Genomic DNA, 24,743 nt, shown 5'->3' with positions numbered 1-24,743 from the left:
ACCTAATTGTAAATTACTTTACAAAATGGTTCCTTTTCATCATTTGTAAATTAGTACTTTGCTAATTTTGTCTGTTCTTTAGCATTGGGGCCAGCTTTTGCACCTACTTTTTTGCGATATTCTATTCCGATGCTTTTGTTTTATGGTTTCATGCGTTAAATTACGTTCCCAACATTAAATTCAGACAGCGATGCAGAGCGAGCGTTAGGGTTAGTTAGAGCCCCGCATGGCACGTGGTTTTCTATCTTCGTTACCAGCAATTCACTTTCTCTTCTCACATAAATCACTTCCATTTACCTTTCCGTTTTGTATAAATCCCTTACTGCCCTAAAAATGTGTTCGATACTTTCTTGACTACTTGAACATCACTATGAACTCATTTCTTCCATAAATCATCCTACTTGTTGCTAGTTTTGGCCCCCTAATTCTAAACAATTACCTTACTTTTTAGTGCAAATGAAAATGGAACTTAAAAAAAAAAAACATATTATTAGTTACATAAAGTACCGTCAAATAATTTGAAATTTTTTGACCTCCAAATTCTTTAAAACCTAGAAGTAAATCATAATATATTAAAATAAAGTAATGAGTCATACGATTCTTATAATTTGGAAGATAAAGTAAAGAAATGGAAATAAATTCCTTCCCGGGAATTTATAGGCCAGGAAAAAAACCCGGGAATATTCCCATTTTAAAATTCCTTCCCACCGGGAATATTCCCACTGCCCATCACTAGATATAGCACGAGAAAAATTAGAATAACGAATTGCTCGGTTCATACGTGTTACAGCCCGTATGGCAGCGTGTATGTAGAATCCTCTCGTGTGATGGATGATGGAAAGTACTCGAGCATCCATTGTATTCGCCAGACTTACCACCTTGCGATTTCAACCTCACATCAAAACTAAGCAACACATGTATGTAACGAATGATTCATTGTACTTACTTTTCACTTGCTATATCCTGATGGGGATATGGATGTTTATCTACTTCCCTATAGTAACGTTTCAGATATGTACTAACCTTCCATTTGCATATTTCAGAATTCGTTGCTTCGTTCTCATTTTCATTAAAAAAGGAAAGGAAAAAAAAAAGAAAATTAGGAAAATCAAAAATGGATCAAAAGATTGTGATCGTAGCCAATAATTGTTTTTTGGATCAGGGGCCACAAAATTTTGAACGGCTATTAAATAGAGTTTTCGTATTTTCTACGGAATAAGCACATCGTACTGAGTTAAGTGATAGTTTGGGTTTGTCTACACTATATATAGTTCTCCAGATGTAAGACCTACAAGAAAATTTTTGTTGAAATATGTTGGAACTTTTGAAGCCCCTCCTCAAAAAAAAAGCTATGATTTTTGCGGCAACTCTCGTCAGATTTGTAACTATAATATATATATATATATATATATATATATATATATATATATATATATATATAATAGTTTGTAGATGTTTTCATGCTTGAATATTTCATACAATATATTTTCTGTATTTAAAGTCTGTTACTTACTTTTGAAGCAAAATGAGCAAATGGGTGCGAGAATGTTCAAGTGGAATTAAATAATTTACTTCCATCTAGAATTAGAGAAATGAAGATTTAATTTTTTTTTTTTTTTTTTTTTTTAAGGAGTTTTAGTTTCCTCAGTTCGATAATTTTAACTATGGAAACTATAGGTGTGTGTCAGTATGATGTGGATTAATTATAACGTTAGTATAATAATCATTAATACATATGCTAATTTTATGTTGGTGTTGTCTATTACAATTACTTTTGTTTAATTTTTATTTTGTACTGGTTGGAAGCCTTAACTACATTAATAATATCTACACGCAGGGGCGGATCCAGGGGGGGGCGATCGCCCCGATCGCCCCCCCCCAGAAGAGAAAACTTTCTTATTTTATATATATAAATAAAACTCATCCCAAAGTTTGGAGCTCTTAAAAGTAGCAGTATGGTAACCCACCGCCCCCCCCCAGAAGTCGGTCCTGGATCCGCCCCTGTCTACACGGTGTTTCTGAAAGTATCATTTCATTTCAGAAGGTTTACTGGATTGATGATGAAACCTCGTGGCAACTTTTATAATACATTTCGATTATAAAAGTTTCCCTTTTCAGCACTTCCAAGTTGCTGGTTCACCTAGTTTATGTGGTTGCCGATAGGAGTCTTATTGGTTCATCTAGCTTGCTTGTTCGGCACTCAGTATGCGTCAGGTCCACGTAGCCAGAACACCACAATAAAAAGCGTTTTGTATTCTTCATTTTAAGATTTGTAAGTCTGTTATAACTGTACAGTCGTCTTCGGAGTACAATACTTCCCACAACTCAGAATATTCGACATTAGCACTAACAAATTCAAGACATTGAGGTAATCCACAGGTCGGTTCGTATGCCCGATTAAATCTTTATATTCCTAAACGTATTATAAAATTTACCCTTATTATTATTATTATTATTATTATTATTATTATTATTAAATACTGACATTCTAGTTAATACATACTTTTAAGTAATTTTGTTTTCTTTTCCAGAGAGAGAATTTTGAAAATGCCAACGTCTGCCTTTTCGTTTTTGACTGTATTTATTACAATGGGGAAGTTCTATTGAACAAGTAAGTTAAAATGGTTTTACTTTTAAATTAAAAGTATTTGATTCTTCATTTTAAAATAATGCGTTAGTAAAGACTAGAATAATTTTCCAATAACATTTAACTCATTATCGACAAGAGTCGAAACCTGTGCCATTTTGTAGGACATCTTTTGGTGAATTAAAGAGTAAGTATCGTGAAAATCGTAACTACAGTCAGTTGGAATCTACAGATGAAAACCAAGGGCAGTGTTTCGTAAATTTCGCTGTATTTTTGCACTCTTTCTGTACGTTACATAAATTATTCTAGCGTAATAATACTGATGTGAGACTGCTTCCATCTGGTTGCAATCAGCCTATCGAATGCTCTGCTATTTTGAACCAAATGTTATGTTTCCATCTGCTTCTATTCCCATTGGAAAGACAAAAGGAAACTTTAACCCATTCATGCTCAGAACTTTTCTTGTCACGAATTAAAAAAGAAAAAAGAAAAAAACTCTCATAAATCTTTTTATTTAACATTAATAAACACGAAATTTATTATTTTTTCGATTTTCAAAATTTGAGGGCGGGAAATCGCATGTAAAAGTATGCCCAGAGCATGGGCCGTTTTACTGACCCACTTGGCACTAGCTGCATAAAATAATTTAAATTTCAAAATAAATTAATACATGTGAATATGAAGTTATTCTGTTAGTATATATATATAAGCTTCGCACTATTCATAAGCATTTTTATATTCGATACTAAAATATGGATGTTACAAAGTGAAATTTATATTATCTACTGATGCAAAAGAACAATATTCTTTAACATAGTAATATGAATTCTATAAAACGCAATACTTTCATCTTAACTTATTACTCTTCTCGCTTCTTTTGCTATTCGTGATAACAGTCGAAACATTCATCATGCAACGGAACTTCACATCTTTTGCATGCCTTCACTGCCTTGTTACTACAAATTTTACAGCGACTGCTCTTTTGACGTGTAATGATCAGATGCCCCATGTGGTGAAGTTTGCATCTTGATCAAGTACTCTTGATGAACCTAAAGACTTTGGCGCTGATCCATATCTCTGCAGAGGAGCCTTAGTGTATGCCCGCCTGAAACCCAGAGCATCCAGATTTTGCTCGTGAGTTCGGATGAGTTATTCATTGTAACATCGAATATCCAGAACAGAATAGGCACGTATCATTTTCTCTCTCTAATTGCTATACAAAGGTTTCATATGTTCTGATTCACCAAGTCTACACCCCTCCATGTTGTGGTTATACTGGTGAAAGGTATGGGCTTGTTGCACTGTTATTCTTTGTTTATTTTGCAAAAAGTATCTACTCATTTTGTGCAAAGTTTCCACGCCAGTGTGATTTGATATAATACTTATTACTTTGACATAATACTTATTATCTTTCCAAGTAACCACAATAAGGTTGGCAGATTTGTCAACCATGCATTCAAATTCATATCTTCTACGCTTCTTCATTTATTTTTCTGTGGGAATTGGACAGCGTTCTGTACAATTGACTCTAACAGTCTTAGTTCCATTCATGTCACGATGTGTGGAAATACCCAATAATTTACCACTGGTAAAAAAAATGTATATATCGAAAAAGAAATTGAACCTTACTCCAGGAAATTCACATTTGGGAATATCACAAACTTCAAAACCACAAATTCTCCCAGTGACATGTTAGTTATCTTTCTTCACCTCCATGTCGGCCTTGATACAAATCTGCTTGTAGACAATATCCGTTCCGTTAGCTGCAACTCACGCCTTGAACCCAAGCCTAATTGGCTTACCGTGGATAAATTTCTTGCATTCATGTTTTCCAAAATACGGTCTCATTGATTCGTCAGTAAAAATATTTTTCTCTTCTGGTGCGTTTCACAGAAACAAATCATTCAATAAATTTAGAAGCGGGTGAATTTTCGCCGTTCGATCACTAGCAGTAATCTCTTCAATACCATAGACATAAATATAAAGAAAGATTTTACAAATCGATTTCATCTCTTTGATTTGTATACCAATACATTTCGAACGCCCTTATTTGTTTCCTAATAGAGTCTTCTACGCTCCAGTCCACATAGCTGCTTAGGAATAATATTCCTGAAAAGCAATATATCACTTCCACGCAGAGATCAAAATTAGCATTGTTTTTTGAGCAGCATATGTAACCCCATATTTAAAAAGTTCTTCGACCACATCTGTACTCAAAAACATTTGTAAGAAATCAATAGGATGTGAATCTTTCCCAAGTCAAAGGTTCCAAAATTTTGGAAGATTCCATATCAAGATGTTAAATTATGTATAAAATATATAAAATTCTCCCTCAAATTAGACGAAATGTATAAAAAAGTTGGCAATTTTTGTAAAGTCCAGACCCCAAAACCCTCCCTCCTTGTCTACGCCCCTACCTGAACCTGATTTATACCACAACTTATGGACAGAACACTAACAAATATAAAATATGAAATCCAATATGCTCAATTCGGAATCAATGCATTTCATGTCCAGCGGCCCACTTCAAAAATAGTCTTCAATTTTGAAAAACTTATAAGGGTATTACAGTGGCGTATTTACGATTTTCTTTCGGGGGGGCTTTGCTAACTTTCGGGGAGGGCTTTGCCTGAAAATGTGAAAATTCTGCAAGATATTTCATATACTTTACTATAGTAAGTAAGATTTCGGGGGGGGCTTAAGCCCGGAAGCCCCCCCCCCCCTAAATACGCCACTGAGGGTATAACAATTGCCGTTATGTCAGTATTAACTTCTCATGTTTTATGATTATAAACGAACCATTGAATGTAACCTATCGTCTATGATGAGAATAAAAATTACCTTGAAATATTTTTACATGCAGTGTAAACTGACGTTTTGCAGACTCAGGCTTCCTGTGAATTAGCAAGTCACCCAACTAAAACAACAAAAATTACACTTATTGTTTGGTCTATTTTTAGCAACACTCCGGTGTCATTTCAGTATTGCAAACCCTGAAACATGAAATATCGTAAGTAATTCATGGATCGATAACGACCCACCTGGGGATAAATGGGTTAAAACTTCAATGAACCTTATAAGTACATTTAAGAGACAAAGGTGAAGTTGAAAACACCCTTGCACTTAAGAGATACATAAAGACACATTGACATTCTTAGTAGTAATCTAATAAAATATCGTTGTAAAGAGTCGAAGATTAAACTCATTATAAAGGTTAGCATCAATTTATTAAAAATACATATAAGAAAGCCGAAATAAAATTTGTTATAATCCTTATCGAACATCACTAGATATCTTCGATCCGTTGTACTCTTTTACTTGGAGATGAGTATGTTGTTGCTGCCTTACTTGTAATATTATATAACATGGTAGGAGCGCAGCTTACTGTTTTTGGTGTGCTTATTCATTGAACAGAAATAAAATTTTTAAGTTACGTCCCACGCTTATACCGACTAGGCTAAAGGAGACGGTGATGATAGGAAATGAATGAAATTGTGAAATGAAGAAAGTGGGAGGAAACGGGAGAACCCAAAGAAAACCCACGCACACGGTGTTTGTCCACCCCAAAGCTCAATTGGCGCGGGCTGGGATCGAACCAAGAATCCCATGCACCAAAGGTGAATGATCTACCACTGAACCACCGTGGCCCATGCTTTTTCATTGGTAGCAGTAATTAAAAATATATTTTTTACATTTATTTACTATAGAGTTTTGTCCCGATAATCAATTTAAAGAAAATGCATTGTTACATCTTTGTACCTTTTGAGTCAATCCATTCTAAGTGATCAAGCATGTGCCGATCGACCATCTCCAAAAAATCTAATTTTTTCATGAATGTTTATACTATATCAGGGCACTTCAAAACCACAATTAATTATTATTATTATTATTATTATTTTACAACATCCCATGGTGACGCAGGGGCTGGCACCATTTTGCTTTTTTTCGATTTTAGGCGTTTACGTTATTTTGAATATTTCAGCATGTATTTGTCCTATCAAATTGAAAATTGATGGACGTCTCCAACTCGTGCAGAGCTTAAACTTTGATCTCTTAACATTTTTCCGTAGAGCCATTTGAATGGGGTGAAATCAGGTTATGCAGTAGCAACATTTTTGGACATTGAAAATATGTTTGGGAAGAGGAAACAACTGACGTAGAGGTCTGAATTTATGTGTGCATGTAGTCCGGGGTCATAAGCTAATACACAAAAATTTACACCTGTAGCTGCTCCCAAAGATCTGAAAAAAATCGTAAAGTTGGGGAATTATGCCAATTTAGCATTTTTCACTGTCCAATATCTCCAATGGGCCTGGATTTAAAAATCTGAAATTTTGGGAATAGTTAGTCTTTGAGTATACCATAACACACAACAAAGCGCGTTTTGTGTTCTTGAGCAGAAGGGGGTCAAAGTATTAAGTAATGATGTCATACTCGAGGAGGTGTTTTGTTCATAAAATCTTTTTTGGACATTGAAAACATGTTTGGGAAGAGGAAACTACTGACGTAGAGATCCAAATTTTTGTGTAATAACTTATGACCCCGGAGTACGTGCACACACAAATTCACAGACCTGTAGCTGCTCCCAAAGGCCTGAAAAGAAATCGTAAAGTTGGGGAATTATGCCAATTTAGCATATTACACTGTCCAATATCTCCACTAGGCCTGGATAAAAAAGCTCTGAAATTTTGGAAATAGTTAGTCCTTTAGTATACCATAACACACAACAAAGGGAGTTTTGTGTTTTTTAGCAGAAGGGGATCAAAGTATTAAGTAATGACGTTTACATTCCGCAGTCAGTGTTTACAGCGAGTAAGTGCTCACTGACTTGAGAATGGAGATCAAACGAAAGAACAACAGTCTCCTGCATGAGTTGACAGTTAAAACAAAAATAAACATGATTGAGTAACATTGATATAGCAAATAGCAAGAGCAAGGAGTACTTACGGACTTTTATTTTTTTTATTTTATTTTATTTATTTATTTATTATTTTTATTTTTTGTCAAGGGTGCATTTTGACTTTCCTCGCCTTCTGCTGATAGCGGCATTCTTCACCAGTGGATGTGATAAGACAGTGTCACAAGAAGAGGAAAGAAACGAGCTTGAGAGCCTTGACTGGACTAACCATTCATCCTACTTTATTTTACTTCACAACAACAAATTTCCAGTAGATTTTATGAACAAAACACCTCCTAGAGTATGATGTCATTACTTAATACTTTGACCCCCTTCTGCTCAAAAACACAAAACGCGCTTTGTTGTGTGTTATGGTATACTCAAAGACTAACTATTCCCAAAATTTCAGATTTTTAAATCCAGGCCCATTGGAGATATTGGACAGTGAAAAATGCTAAATTGGCATAATTCCCCAATTTTACGATTTTTTTTTCAGGGCTTTGGGAGCAGCTACAGGTCTGTAAATTTTTGTGTATTAACTTATGACCCTGGACTACATGCACACATAAATTCAGACCTCTACGTCAGTTGTTTCCTCTTCCCAAACATATTTTCAATGTCCAAAAATGTTGCTACTGCATAACCTGATTGCACTCCCTTCAAGTAGTTCTAGGAAACCATGTTAAGAGATCAAAGTTTTAGCTCTGCACGAGTTGGAGACGTCCAGCAATTTTCAATTTGGTAGAACAAATACATGCTGAGATATTCAAAACAATGTAAACGTCTAAAATCGAAAAAACGCAAAATGGCAGCAGCCGTTGCGTCGCCATGGGATGTTGTAAAAATTAATTAATTGTGGTTTTGAAGTGCCCTGATATAGTATAAACATTCATGAAAAAAATAGATTTTTTTTAAAAGGTCGAGCGGCAATTTTTCTTTTTTCTCGATCACTTTGCATGGATTGACCCTTTTATGAGTGCGTCTACATATAAATATTTCTATTTTCAGTAGCAGGTGTGCGTATATGTTTCATAGAACACCAATACAGGAACACATGGTTTAAGTAATAGTGAATCAGTGTACTTGGACACTTAAAAATAAATAAATAAATAAAAATTGAAATTTTGACTAATATGCTTGCCATAATAAATTACAACTGGAAGAGCTTAATGTTGAAGAAATTATTTTCTTTAACACTTCAGCTGTTTCAAACATAACGTAAACTTGTATAAAATTCTGAAGTGTACGGCAACATTTGTTTGTCGCTTTGAAGTCACAAAAGTAAATTGCAATAAAATAGCTTGCGTAGATTTGCAGGAAAGATGATATTTATTGTAGCTTGAATATTTGGTTTATAACTGGTAACTTATCAGATGATTTAAATGCCATTGAAACCTTACCAAATGACCTAGGTTTCATTCATGTTTTTAATAGAGTTCAAATTGGTCATGGTCGTTTGAAGTTCATAACTGACTCTAATGCATGGCATACCATATTTTCCTTTTTTTCTTTCTTAGCAAAATGTTTATTTTATCCGTAGTAACTTGAAAATCAAATAGAAAACTTGCTGTGACCATTTGAATATTAGTAATTCTTCGACTTACAGTGAAACTAGTTATAAATTGAAAATAAACTTTGCTTTTATCATGAATGTAAATCTCAAGTGCTTCTGTAGGATTCTATTCTAATGTTGTTTTTGTCCCTGGTCGAAAAGTTATGTTACGACCAGACTTTCGTCTGTCTCAAATCCAAGTAGAAATAATACTGTGGTTGTCAAAATACGGCAAAACAATAAAAGGTTTTAGGTATATCACCAGGTTGTACTGACTTTATTTACGACTTCATCAGGTCATCTTTGTTTTTTATTTATTTAATTCTTGGGGCTACGGATCCTACATTAACCTCACAGCACTATAAAAATGAGAAAAAGTGCAATTTGTGGTCTCATAAGACACGTTGCTTGTTCATGCAGATAATGAAGATATACCTAACAGCATTAAAATCTCGAATAGGTATGATTTAGAGGTCATGTTAGACACATGTTTTCCATTATTATCGTTTTTACATATGGTTACTCCTTCCGAAATAACACTTTCCACATTCAAAGTGTTCTTCAGTATTGAATTAGAGTGATGAAAAATAAACTCCTATCGAACACATGTTTTTTTTTTCTTTATTTTTTTCATTTCTTCTTTATTCGAACAATTTTTTGTTGCTTCATATAGTTTTTTTTTTCGAAGAGAGAGGGTGGAGATTTTTCATTTTTCCGTTCTATTCCAACGTTCTTTCGAACTCCCATCAAAATTTCGTAGGACATTTAACACAACCTCTTCTACATCAATAAATACTGCATATACTTCCATTTTCTTTCTCTATAAACTTTTCACTGATTACTCTCAGTAAGCCAGTCCCGTCGGGGCTCGCACTGACTCGGAGTCAGCCTCTGGCTCACTATCCACTTAGAGCCTCATGCTTTCGCTTAATTATTGAGCTCAAAGACGATTGAACCCAAGAGCCAGTCTCGCTACCCTCGATGAAACTCACAACAGCGTGACCGCAACTCCATTTATCTCATTGATCTCGCATACTCGAAGTCCTTGGCTCACTATTATCAATGGAGCTCGCGCTCACTAACTCTGTTGGAGCTCGCACTGACTCGGACTTGGAGCTCGCTATCCACTTACAGTCTCATGCTTGCGCTCAATTATTGAGCTCAAGGACGATTAAGGCCAAGAGCTGGGCTCACAACTTTGAACATCTTACGTAAATGTTTGTCATTACCACAATAGAACATTTTAAATTTTCGCTTTGTACTTTCCCACAGCTTTTCTATCCAAAATCCTATATTTCCATCAAATGTAAGTTATTTTGATTAACCTCTTCTTTCAAATTTCTGATTTCCCTCAAATATGGTAGTTTTAGCTCCATTATCCATTAGAATCTAAGTTCTATTATCCCATTCTCAGTCTTTTACATTTATTTGTTTTTCTGTTTCCACTTACAGCGTTCGTCTTGTAAGTTCAGCCAATATTTTTTCCTTAAGACTTCTCCCTCCGGAGGTCTGCATTGAAAGGAATATTATAACCCTGAAATATTTTGCTTTGTGGAAGTATCATTGATTCCTCATTCTTTTGTCGATAAACTAGGGAAAATAGTGAGGTAGTTTCATGTTACTTTCTATACTGTATTTCAGTCATTAAACCACTTTGATCGCTCCTAGAACTAACGTCAAAATTGTCGTACGAATCAACTATTGTTTCTGTCAGCTTGACTACTGGAAGAATTGCTGCCAACCTCCAGAATATTTCGTCTGTTTGCTTGTTTTAAATCAAATCAATAAGCCTTACCCCTCGGATAGCAATGTACCGTCAACGTAGCTCTGTATTTTAGTATAGTAACCAATCTTTCTCATCTGTTACAGAAAGAGGATTCGTGAAGGTGGTATCAATCGGGAGAACTAGATCCAGAGGATAGAGATGAACTTTGTATGTCGTGTCTTTCAATACATCTCGTTTTTAACCTAATGGCTTCATGTCATCCTTCCAACACATCTCGTTTTTAATCTAATGGCGTCATGCCATCCTTCCAACACATCTCGTTTTTAACCTAATGGTTTCATGTCATCCTTCCAACACATCTCGTTTTTAACCTAATGGCTTCATGTCATTCTTTCAACACATCTCGTTTTTAACCTAATGGTTTCATGTCATCCTTCCAACACATCTCATTTTTAATCTAATGGCGTCATGTCATCCTTCCAACACATCTCGTTTTTAACCTAATGGCTTCATGTCATCCTTCCAACACATCTCGTTTTTAACCTAATGGTTTCATGTCATCCTTGCAATACATCTCGTTTTTAACCTAATGGCTTCATATCATTTTTCCAATGCATCTCGTTTTTAACCTAATGGCTTCAACTTATACTATAGCAGGGTTAAAAACATTGTTGGGCTGCTCTTATTACCTATCTGTATTGGTTCAAGTTTTACTAGTAGTTTAGATTTATGCATAAAATATAGTTTAAATACTCTTTCTTATTTATTCGTTGTATTTATTTATTTATTTACTTTTATTATTTTTTATAGGACCATCAAAGAAAGAAGGAAAATTCTACATAAAAATATGAAAGAAATTCCGAGCCATATAATGTTTTCTGAAATGCAAGAAGTTCATGTAAGTATTTATGTATGGTAAGATTCGTACACTTTTCTCAATGTAAATACTGTTACCTTTCTTTTGTAGATAATCAACCCGTGTTGGCACTCAAAAGTACTTTTGTCTGTTTTTATATGTAATTCTTTTAAAATTTAATTAAACTATGTATTCTCATTTACCCTGTCGAAGAAAGTCGTGTGAGTGACCCATTTGTAGTATTTGGAATATCTCTTGCTCGCGTTTCTCCTTTCATTCTAAAGTTATGCGCATCGTATTCATTTATGAATTTTTATTTAATTTTTGAGTCAAATAATCAATAGCTAATACATCACTGTCAGTTATCTACAGAATATCAAACTTCCACTTTATGTCCCACGATTATATGTTATGTTGTAAGATAAAGAAAATGGATATTTTGTATTTTTTTTTTTTAACCGGGTAATATGATTTTGGATACGTTTCAAATATTTTATCTTTCGAAAGTTGAAATCACTAGTTTTCAGTCACCCCAAATATAATGTGTGTTGCTAATGCTGAAGAGAATGTATTTCGTGACTAGGTTCCATTTGACAGTCTATAATTTGAACCAAGAATTTTAGGAAAACTAAAAATGGATCAAAAGATTGCGATCCTGATTTAATAATTAATTTCTGGATCAGGGGCCACAAGATTTTTGAACGGGCCCTAAATCGAGTTTTTGTATTTTCTACGGAATAAGCACATCATACTGAGTTAACTGATAGTTTGAGTTTGACTCTAGATATACAGCCTACAAGATTTTTTTTGATTGAAACATTTTCGATCTTTTGATCCAAAAATGGAAAAGGAAAATCGTGACTTTGTAATTTTGCGTCAAAGATTGTGAAGGAATTGGTGGAATGGGAATGTGGGAGAAAGCGGGACGACCTCAGGAAAACCTATGGATGCAATATTGTCCACCAGAAACTCAAATAGCCTGGGATCGAATTTGGGATTCCTTGCATCATAGGTGAGCGCTCTACCACTGAGCAAGCGTGCTGTCATTTGCGTTATTAGTACTTCTAATAAATACACAAAAATACATTATTTTCATTTGGACCATAAGGCCATTGCTAAAAACTTTCACTCCAGCATTTCTTTGAACTTAAGTAAGAAATGGAAAAAAGGATTAAAAATATTCAACATTTGGAAAATTAATTCATCTAATATTTACAAAAAGCGGATAAATAAAGTTATATTCCTACGTCGTACCTAATAGTTCGAAATCTGTACTCACGCTTTATGACAATAGAATTTTTCATGACATTCAAAGTTCTGTACAATGACAAAGTACTTAAAAGCAATTAATAGTTGAATCAGTAGTACTTTGTAAGGATTAAACTGTTTACTTCCCAAAATCTATTATTATTACTCGTCGTATGAGAAGCAAAGGAACGCAACTCCATTGAAGAATAGATTTTTTGTTTGTTTGGGTTATGAACATAATTCTGAAAGCCCCAGTTGGTGTTGTTTGAGTGTTATTGAAGTTGACTTTGTTATTGACTTGTCTGCTATGTAATAATGTGTTTACCATCGTATTAAAACAACATTTGTTTGAAAAAACTTTTTTCTCTCTTTCCTGTAAACTTAAGAAAATGGAGTTACGACCGTCTGGTTCTCATACGACGTATTAACATAAAGTAGTCTCTTGTGGCCAAGGAGTATGCGTAGGTACCTCTCAGAGACGAGGCGTCCTAAAAAGAGAATAAAACTCAGAGAGTAGACATTATTTTTATCACCATCATTATTTTTTATCTCCCCTAATTTTAGCACCCTGCTATGTTAGGGTGAGTATTTTTTCTTTTATTCCGCTATTTTTCATTCTGTATATTGTTCTCGTTATAATTTTTCTTCTACCCACATCTTTTTATACTTTATAATCTTGTTTGTGGTGACAGGAGGGCAGCTTCCATTAAGTAGATATTAAAATGGTCACTATTTTCTTACTTCTAATGTAGTAAGTTAATTGCAAATTGAATAAACTAGTTTCAGACCCAGGGGAGAAGTTAGGATTAGTAGCACGTATCTAGGTAAGTTAATAGTGTACAATAGTGATTCTCAACCCATAAGTCACGACCTACTTGAGCAAGTGTTTTAAATAGTCTATATGCCTTAAACCTCTCTTGGTATTTTCGAGGACCGATGACAAAAAAAGAAATTTTCTTAAAAACAAAAATTGAATTCTGTTTTCGTCAGAATCATAGAAGTCTTATAATTCTTACGTGGGTTAAAAAGCAGATGTTCACGTATTAATTTATCTTGTCAGTGGCGCGAAGTTCATATTCTTTTAGGTAGGTCTAGGTCCAGAATTTAAGAAGCTTGAGATCCATTGTTGTACAGAATTGCCATTCACATTGAATTCAAAATTAGAACATTTATATAAACAATCATTTTCTTTGCTATGTTTCAGAATCCTAAAGATTTACAGGAAATGATCGATAGAGTATTGCGTCTGGGCCTTGAAGGACTAGTGCTGAAGGATCTAAAGGTAAAGAATATGTCGTTAAATATTCTATTAAAGCTTATTCTTATCTTTATATCGAAAATAAGAAATATATAAGCAAATTGTGCTATTGTCTTCTTCCTGAATGAAAATGAGAATTCTACATTTAAACTACATAAGTGACTTTCTTTAGAAGTATTAAGATATAGAAAAAGAGTGTAGCCAGCAAAAGTGTCAACTTACCTAACACTTTTCAGCATATCACATACTAAATTCAATTTGCACAGCATTTTTAAAATTTTCTATTGCAAAGATTAATTTTACCATGATAAAATAGCAACTCTATATAATACGGTATAAAGCAGGTTACAATTCAATTCATCCTATTATTTACATAACTGACTATACTTATATGATAGATAGGTAGATATAATAGGTCTTACGCAGAGTCGTTCTGACGCATGATTAGTGCCATACTAAAGAGTTCGACTAACATATGTTACATATGTTTCCTGCAGTGGTCAGGCCTTTAGTATAACGCTAATCATACGTCAAAACGACTCTGCATAAGGCCCAATATAACTAATCTCTGTAATAAATTATGCGTATAGTCAGATCGTAGTAGGGTGCCCAACTTTTAATTTGTCTCCCATTTCTACGAAGTTATATAGTAATTTATATCGCGGTAGTGCTTAATCAGTCAGATAATATACAATTTGTGTGTGTTTGTCAATAACTTTGCTACTGTTCGATCAACTTGAATATACCTTAATTGGCAAAGAAAGAATGTAATCCTTCGACGTTATGGAGAACACTTGATCAATTATTTTAAAATTAGCTGGGAAAATAATTTTGCTAGCTACCATAATATGTAGCCTAATTGGTGAAGAGAGACCGAAATTACTCTGTCATATCTAACATATAAAATATATAGGGCTGTTATAAAGTCCTTGCTATAAAACAAATGCTTATAACTTTTTAAAAAATAATGATAGGATGATCTGTAAATTTTTGGTTGGCAACACTATTAGAATGATGAATTTGGCAACAGTGGTGACAACAAAAGTCATGAAAAGGGCGACGGTACAAGAGAAAGCACAGTGTGTGTGTTGGGGGGGGGGGTATGCAGAACTGAAATCAGGTGTGTTGGTGCAGCAAAACTTCAGACGAATGTACAAAAATCTACTTCCTGATGTCAGGAGAATAAAAAGTTGGCACAGCAAGTTATCTGGCTACCGGAAGTGTTTGTGATATGCAAAGAAGTAGTTGACTACCAGTGGCCCCAAACACGGTGCGAAGAGTTGCCGGCAGCCTGGAAAGTAGTCCAAGAAAATCGATTCCGTGACGGTCGCTTGAGTTTGGAATCCTTCAATCAACAACGCGCAAGATAATGCATAAATCAAGAATCGCATCCACTATCAGCAAGACGGAGCGCCCCCCCCCCCCCCCCAATCCGTATTTTGCCCAAGTCGTCAGGGACTATATTGACCTTGAGCTACTTGCCAAGTAGATTAGGCGCAGAGGTCCAACTCCTTGGTCTCCCAGGTCCCTGGATTTGACATTCTGTGATTTTTGGTTATAGAGTCACGTTAAAACACAGGCGTATGCGGAAAAAACCAAAGGACTTGCAGGACCTGAAAGCTAAGATAAGTAAAGCGATACATAAGATTTCTGACGATGCCAGACGGAATAACATTCACGGATTTCATAAGAGGTTGCAGGAATGTACGAATGTCAACGGAGCGCAGCTCGTGGTGTGGCTATGATGACCAGGGCCGCCCACAGGGGGGATGTATGGCGCAAGCTGCGCCATTGAGAAAAATTTTGGGGGGGGATTTTACTCTACTTTCGAACTAGCAATTTTACTGTCGGAATAGCATTAAAACACGATTTTGAGAAGCTAATTTTCAAAAATTTTCCGGGGTAAACCCCCGTACACCCTGCTTCCATACTCGATGAATGAAGTACCGCGCAAGTAGCCGTATGAAAGGAAAGGTTGGTTCGTTTTAAGAGAGAAGGGCCCCTCACAGGAGGGATGAATGGCGCAAGTTGTGCCATCGAGAAAAAATTGGGGGGAATAAAAAAAATTGGGGAAGAATTTTACTCTAATGTCGAATAAGTAATTTTGCTGTCGTCAGAATAACATTGGAACACGATGCGATTTTTTTTTAAATCTCGAGAATGAATCCCCCTACTCCCTGCTTAGAAACTCTATGAGTTGCTCAGCAGAGAGGATTATGAGTAAAGTAAAGATTGTAAAAAAATAGACTAAGAAGCAGCATGGGAGATGTATGGCTCTTCGACATGCTTGTCCTTTCTTCCGAAAAAGACATTTTAGAATGCATTCCCAACAGCGATATTATAGACAAATTTGCTTTGTCGAGTGAGCAAAGAAAAAAAAATATTACTCTATAAAGGACATCAAGGGTAGGTTAATGTCACCACCACGACTAGTAATAATTTAATCCAAGAAAATCATTCCTGTAAAAAAAAAAAAAAAAAAAAAAAAAAAAAAAAAAAAAAAAAAAAAAAAACAAGTATGAGCGGCCTTAAAAAGAAGTGAAATCACAAAAATGAGCGCCAAGTTCTGGTGAACAACAGTTATAAACACTCAAGGAATCACTTTCAAATTTAGATTTGAAACTTGCCTATGTTGTCTGTTGAAAATTATAAAGTAGTTTGACATAATTGTGAGCTAGTGGTAACCATGCAGACAACAGCCAAGTTTCAAATCTAAATATGAAGTAAGCCAGTGAGTGTTTGTAACTGTTGTCCACCAGAACTTGGCGCCTATTTTTGTGATTTCAATTCTTTTTAAGGCCACTCGTACTTGGCTCTTTTACAGGAATGTTTTTTGTTGGATATCACTTCTTTTTGTAGGCTAATTTCGAGGATAACATTTTCTTTTGGTATCAAACTCAATAACTTGTAACTTGCGTCTTACTTTTCATGTACAGCGGTGGACACTTCTAAATGGTACAGCCATATGGAGATTTACGGCTAAGGTGTACCATTTAGAAGTGTCCGTCGCTGTACAAGCGAATTATATCCATATTTTGTAAAGAAAAAATAATACTACTAATTGTAAAAAAAGAATACCTGTGCCATACACAGTGTGTAGAAGTTTTTATACCCTTCAATATCCTTATAGAACATATATAGTATTGTACACTACCAAGACTACTAATAAAAGTAATGCCATTTTTATAATTACTACTGCAAGAGATTATTAGTTTTGGGGGGGAGTGAGCCATCAGCTTTGGGGGGGATGGGCACCCCTGATGATGACTGTGGTGTATCTATAAATGATGAGATCAATAAAGATCTTAACATTTATTTCATTGCAATATCATTATTTTAAAGAAGTTATAAGCATTTGTTTTATACCTAGGTAGCAAAGACTTCATAACAGCCCTGCATTGCTGATTTATGCTGAAAAATGTCACAATACTAAAGCCTATTGAGCCTTAGTACAACAGGCTTTTCTTTCTTTTAACACAAGCTGTATGAACAATGTAATTTCTGAACAATGAATTAATTACCAGATAGAAATGGGAGATAGGAACATTACAACATATCCAGCTTCTCTAAATATTTAAATCGGGTGGGCATTATATGGAAATGCAGAGTAACGTGGTACGAGAGAGTGAGTACTGAAGAAAGATGAAGCTAGTAAGACGAGTTGGTCGATAAGATTACATGAGAGAGGAGGAATATTAAATGAAAAGTTGGTATTTAAATATGTACAATAGGAAAGAATTCTTATTACAAACCCTGAATGTATGTTTCTATGTTTCTTTGTTCGTATATTTGTTCCCTATACAAATTCGCACCTTGTCTCCATTTGAAATGAATATTTGAACATAGTTAGCACTTCACTTAGGTCGGATTTTTATCATACCCCTTTCATTAAAATACGTATCGTAAGGGAGGAAGAGGTTTCACAATTTATACGGAAAATAAAGTATCTCATGCCCCCCTCCTGCTAGGGACAAGGTCTATAAATTCCTTATGTGTCAAGGCGTTTCCGAAAATGCCAGTTCTAAAGGGAGGAAGAGGAAGCCACTTTTATAAATATTTTAATTTCCGGTTTTGTATTTATAAAATGACAAAACTAAGAAAATGGCTGAAGCCTTTAAAATAATTTTTTGAAAATAGTTACCACTAGCTTGAACTTTATAAAGATCATTACATGTTAGTTGAAATGTGTATCCTAAAAGAGAAAAAAGTCATTTAAATTTTTCAGGCTTGAAAATAATTTTTGAGCATAGTTATCACTTGTGTTTAAGCCTTCTTTCACCTCTAGGATTGAAATGATATTTTTAAGAGACTCAGCATGACTCATCTTTCAAATATTTCCCATGGACCTATTATTTTGGGTATTTCAACTAGTTAGAAAAGTATATTACAGGAATTGAAAAATAGACAAATTACGCTAATAAAAAGAAAAAAAAAATATATGAGAAAAAAATACATGAGAATATATGAGAAATATATATATATAAGTAATGAAGATAGTAAAATATGATACTGAATGATAAATGTGTGGGGTGAAAAAATAAAGAGGAAATTAGGAAAGAAAAGTACATATAAAGAAAGAACTGAATGTATATGTATAGCTGAATGGTAGTAGTAATTATAGGGTATTACAGAGGTGAAGACCAGGCGGGCAGTTCGTTGATAGGATGGTAATGTGTCTTAATCTCTTACTGAAGAACATGAAAGAGCTTGAGAGAAAGTTTGAGAATGCTTACACAGAGAATGTGGTTGAGTGCATTGCTCAGACGAATTTTAGAGTAGATAGATATGAGGTATTTGAGCACTAATAATCAGTTAAATTCCCTATCTGTCCCACAGCACATAATTCATTATAACAATACATTCGACCACTTTGAGCGTTGCAAGTGGAACCTTCCATAATATCTTACCTTACTAAACACACACAGTTTTCCATACGTTCATATTATGTTCATTGAATATTTTCTTTCTTTTTTACTAGCATTTTGCTCATATACTTCTAATTTTGTTTTAATTATCATAATTTTAAAAAGTAATGACAATAACTCTTTATAATTTTTTTATCAACTTTCTCATTAATTGGTATTTTTCAATCTTTATTTATTCATTTCTTATTATTTGTGTAATTATACATTCTTCCTCATTTATTATTTCTCTTCTATATTCTTACCGACGACTTTCTTCTTTAAAATCTTTGTACTCCTTACTTGACAGCACCATTACGTGACTCTGCATTTTAATATGTCAACTGCCAACTGGATGCATTGCGACTACTTTTCTGTTGTTCAGTTTTATTTCATTTTCACCGTACTTCTTCCTTTGTGTATCTGATGAAAATTTTAGCGAAAGCTCTTATAATGTACTTACAAGTAAAGGGTCCAAATGTATGAATCGAGTTGCGAGATGAGACATATTGCACCTGATAGAGGATGTAAAAAAATGTAGATATGCAAAGTTATAGCGGCTGAGCGCCATAAGAAACTGAGGGGGAGGGGGTCAAAGTTGGTGGGAGAAGGGCTATGCTATGTTATTGAAATACATCGAATAAACTGTTGAATCGTAAAAATTGTGAAAGATAGACAATGCAAACTATAGTAGTTTCACATATTGGCAAAAGAAGAATGGGCAGAGTAGATCACGAACCTCTGCCGCCATCTTGAAATCCGCCATTTTGAAATATGTGATTTTTTTTTTTTTAAATGGAAAGGTAGTCATGCGATATATCATTTAGGGCCAGCATGTTCTCAAAAAGTCAATTATGAATGTTGGTTCCCGAGTTTGGAACTTGCAATGATTATCCATCGTCGGAGGACACAATAGTCATGTCCTGTGCCAACGTTGTCACAATAATCGTAGGCTTCATATTTCAAACAAATAGATCAAACATAGTGCGACACAATAGACACTCGAGAAAACCACCTCACCCAATAACTTATTTTCCGCTACAACTTCATTGCTGTATTCGACTGCAGTAGTCCACTTTTCATTTAGATATCGCATGCAATGCTCGTCCTAAGTTGCTATTAATTACGAAGGTACACAAAGAAAGTTGAGTGAAAAATATAGCACGTGGTGAAAAATACAGTGGTTTAAGTACAGTATGTAATAATTGCATTCCAATCTATCAGATTTTATTATGTTATGGTCTATATTAGTATGTCATTTAACAAAAGGTAGCTATATAAACTCACATTGGTTTCGACCAAACGCGAAGAAAGAAAGAAAGAAAGAAAGAAAAAAGCGGAAGTAGTTCTTCCAGACCGAAACAGTTCTCTTCGGCACTATATGAAGCAAGAGCTCCTTCGTGGCTAAGCGGTTAGCGTGCGCGCCTTTGGCGTGGGAGAACCGGGTTCGATTCCCGGCGGGAGCTCATGTGGTTCGGATTCCACGTTAATCAGTAGGCCCACGTCTCATATAGCCTCGCTGCTGAACAGGACGTTAAACTCAAAATCAACTCAACTCAACTATATGAAGCAAAGTGGAGGTAATGTTATAAATAATAATGTAATAATATACTACTCGGATATCAAATTTCACTGTTAGGTTTCTTGGCTTGTAGATATGTTTAACGTACACGTATTTTCGTGATAATCCAAACTTTCAACATGCGAGTATCAGTCTCCTAGATTTTCTTAACACATTCGAGACGGAGCCCGCCACATAGGCGGGGTCTTTCTTTTTCTTCAGTGGACGGAGCCCGCCTACCAGGCGGGCCTAAGGTTTCGTTACTTTAAATGGCAAACGCATGTCCATAGCTGGGTTTCGACTTCTCAGTTATACTTTGTGATGCCTCTAGTACTTGTAAAAAAAATCGAAATGGCAGTGCGACGAGTCCAGAATGAGGGAGGGTCGTTGACCTTGAGAGACTGTTTCCGCGCAAATTTGTCAATTGTGCTTCAACCGAAGCAGCTTTGAATGATTGCTCTTGCTGTTTAGTAGCTTCTTTTCATTCATAATGGACAATTTGGGCGAAGAAGAGATACGAAATATACTATATCAGATGGATTTGGATTCTGGATCTGAAATGGATGACTCGGACAATGACCCGGATTACGTGGACGATGATAATATGCTAGGTAAGTTCTTTTTTTTTATTTACTCGGCAATAATTGCAATAATAAAGTTTTAGCATGGGGACAAAAATCTGTCTTTGTAATATTCCACAATATACAGCGATAGTGTGTTCAAATATGGAGCTATCCACACGGATAGACAGTGGCGTACTTAGAATAATATTTGGGGGGGTTGAATTAGAAATGTTATTTTACAGAAGTCGCGGATATTTTGACATACCATGTAGATATTTTGTCGTACCAAAGTTTCGAGTTTACAGGCATAGATAGGAGAGTTTCGTGCATCTGGCTGTTTATAGCATTTTCTTTAGATAGTTAGTGGCGTATCTAGAAAAATATTTTGGGGAGCTTTGGGGAGAAATATGTCTACCGCGAATGTAAAGTCGGTGCAGATAAAGGCGAAGTGTCCACAGGTAAAAGGGTACGAAAAGAAGCTGGGAGTGTGCTAAATGTTGTGTAGCTCTATGTATGCCAGATTGTTTCAACAAATACCATCAGAGAACGTGATATGAAAAGTAAAATGATATCAGTATATAAGCAGCCAATTTTGTGCATGTAATGCGTGTAGCAATCAAGTGCAAGGCTAATTACTAAAACTTTGAAAATAAATGCCTTGTACATGAAATCTTTTCAACCTCCAGATTTATATAGTTTTTAGCGATTTTGATTGATTACCAATAGAATAAAAATAAGTATACTGCAAATAAATAATTACCCTTGTATTTGTAAATGCAATAAAATGTAATATTTTGTGCAAGGCGAATTACTTGTTTGTTATAAGGAAAACATTGTAACTGTTATATACAGATTGGCCCTTATCAACATACAATAGGGTGTATAGAGATTCGACGTCATCAAGATACATAACTTCTTTACCTTGGTTCTGTCGGTTTGATTCATTTGCAGCACAAATCAGCCTTGCACTAAATTCTTAGTGTAAACCAATATTTTGCAATTTCATGATATGCAATCGCCGTAAGGTTCTTGTATTTCATTATTAATGATGTAACTGCTTGTAAAAGTTATTATATGTACCTCAGTATTCAATTGTATTGCTCGTCGGAATTTTTTTATAATTGCAAAAAGGCTCATTTATAACAAATAAATAAAAATACATAGAAATGAACAAATGTTTTGAGATTTGTTTATTAAATAGTCCTAAGTGTGTATGCTCAGAAATAAAAGATTTTGTAATTATATTCTTTGTAGCAGATTTTTTACAAAATTCCAAAAGCATGGTGAAACCGCCGTCCTGAGGGAGAAACCACGCAAAGAGGGCCTCCGACTCGAATGTGTTAATAACTATAAATATGATCTTAAATCTTCCAAATAAGTGGAGATAATGATTATTAAAGTTCATAATTGACTTTTTGAGAACATGCTGACCCTAATTGATATATCGCATGACTACCTTTCCATTAAAAAAAAAGAAAAAACATATTTCAAAATGGCGGATTTCAAGATGGCGGCAGAGGTTCGTGATCAACCCTGTTCATTCTTCTTTTGCCAATATGTGAAACTACTATAGTTTTACGTTGTCTATCTTTCACAATTTTTACGATTCAACACTTTATTTGATGTATTTCAATAACATAGCATAACCCTTCTCCCACCAACTTTGACCACCTCCCTCTCCGTTTCTTATGGCGCTCAGCCGCTATAACTTTGCACATTTACATTTTTTCACATCCTCTATCAGGTGCACTATGTCGCATCTCGCAACTCGATTCATCCATTTGGACCCTTTACTTGTTAGTGTAATTAATGTAGCTCTTACAATTCAGCCGCATTCTGGGGTGTCCGCAACAAATTTTCCACTTACTTATTTGCTAATGTAAAATACTTTTGTAAAATAAGATTCGAATTGTCGTACTAAAATACTTTTCTTGTCAATTGTTGCCTCTCTTCTACAACAAAAAGGTATGCATCATATGGTTCATCGGCTTAGACCGGTAGCTTGATTCTGTAATTCGTCTCTTGGAGGCGAGGTAGTGTGGTGGGAAACAGCCTATACTGTGAGGATTGATCTTAGATGATATGGTCTGTGGATTCGCCAATAGCAACGGATTTAAGCCTGGTCGTGGTTCGTAGCCCATGTTAACAGTAGATCCCGTCCTTAACTTCGTTGTTGTATAAGGGTGAAAGACAAAAAAATCAGAAGAGTACAGTCGTAAGTACTACTAGTTACATTAATCGCTTTGCAAAATAGTCATATTGGAAATTGAAATTTCTCTCAATATGTGTGCTTATTTAACCAATAAACAGTAATATTAATGAAAGAAGGAAATAAACGATTTAAACTTAAATTTTATACATCAAATTTTCTGTAGGTGCAAATCCTGTAATACAGAAAGACTGAAAATTGCATGACTGGACTGAGACTCGAATCTGGGATCTTCGCCGTACCGTTGCCGCTGCGTTAACCACTACGCTACCCAATCCGTTCCCAGAAGAGCCGTACACTCTCCCACTCTTCGGTGCTCTTCCACTCAAACCACGCGACATATACCAAATCTAGCTTTTGTGCTTGGACAAATCTAGTGTCTAAACACTAGCGCTTACAATACTTCAAAATCTAATTAATAATAAGTACACCTTTCCGCTTTCCCGTAGAGCATTCTATCTCAGGATTCACAGTGCAAATCTTGAGTCAAATTACTTAAATTACTTCAATAGTTTTTCATTTTCGTTTCGTACGTATATCAGAAATGGCAATGTTTTTTTTACAAAGCAACTTTTAACTTGTTTAAGAGGAATCCTTATTGTATTTTGTTTTTCAATTTTTCTCAACTTGCTTTATATATTATAACTAGCTAAAATGCCCGTTCTTCGCATGGATATAATAAGGTTAATGCAAAATATTTAAAAGGCATGTTTGAATCCTCTTTTCTCTCGTAGAATGCCATTTTAATCAAAGTGGAATCATAAAGACCCAGCTCGATCCAAATGCTGTATGTTCAAAAATTTATTTCTAACATTCTATATATACAAAATCGGTTATTTACATATATCGAATTTGCCCCTTACCTCATTACATGCGGAAGTTTCGATAATACGGCCACATGTTCACTTATTTTTAATCTTCTTGTTCACCTCAACCATAGGTTGATGGGCAACATGGACATTTTGAAACTTTTCTCTCGCTTGGGAGAGCTGTTTTATATTTTGATAAGGCCTCTTCTTCGTAACTGCATCTAGATATTCTATCCTTGGTCTTCCTCTTCGTGATTTTCCTTCTGCCTTTCCCTCTATCAGCACAGTGATCCAATTGGAGTGCCCAATAAGATGGCCAAGCATGCTGTTTCTTCTTTTTCCTATTATCTTCATGATCTGTCGTCCTTCATTAGCTTCCTTTAGTACATCTTCATTCCTTTTCCTTTCGGTCCATGATTTGCGCAGCTTGATCAAAGACGCCAACACCACATTTCATATGCTTCCAACTTGGATATTTAAGCTTTTCTCGATGTCCGCGTCTTTGATCCGTAAAGCGCCACGTTCCATACCAGGGTCTTAATAAATCGTTTACGAACGTCCAACAACACATTACTT

General features: G+C 35.0%; 1 protein-coding gene across 4 annotated transcripts in view; it reads left to right on the top strand.

The window, feature by feature from the left end:
- Positions 1 to 24,743, top strand: part of LOC145671370 (DNA ligase 3-like) — a 965,078-nt gene that overhangs the window by 890,684 nt on the left and 49,651 nt on the right. For all 4 annotated transcript variants that reach the window (XM_081740441.1, XM_081740438.1, XM_081740439.1 and 1 more), the window contains exons 11-13: positions 2,532 to 2,611; positions 11,573 to 11,660; positions 14,071 to 14,148. In XM_081740441.1, coding sequence (XP_081596567.1) covers positions 2,532 to 2,611; positions 11,573 to 11,660; positions 14,071 to 14,148 — 246 coding nt within the window. The remainder of the gene's footprint in view (positions 1 to 2,531; positions 2,612 to 11,572; positions 11,661 to 14,070; positions 14,149 to 24,743) is intronic.

The sequence above is a fragment of the Thermobia domestica genome, chromosome 15 (assembly GCF_964235325.1).
Source record: "Thermobia domestica chromosome 15, izTheDome1.hap1.1, whole genome shotgun sequence".
NCBI lineage: Eukaryota > Metazoa > Arthropoda > Insecta > Zygentoma > Lepismatidae > Thermobia > Thermobia domestica.
Note: the sequence above shows the minus strand (reverse complement) of the source record. Positions and strands in the feature narration are given on the sequence as shown.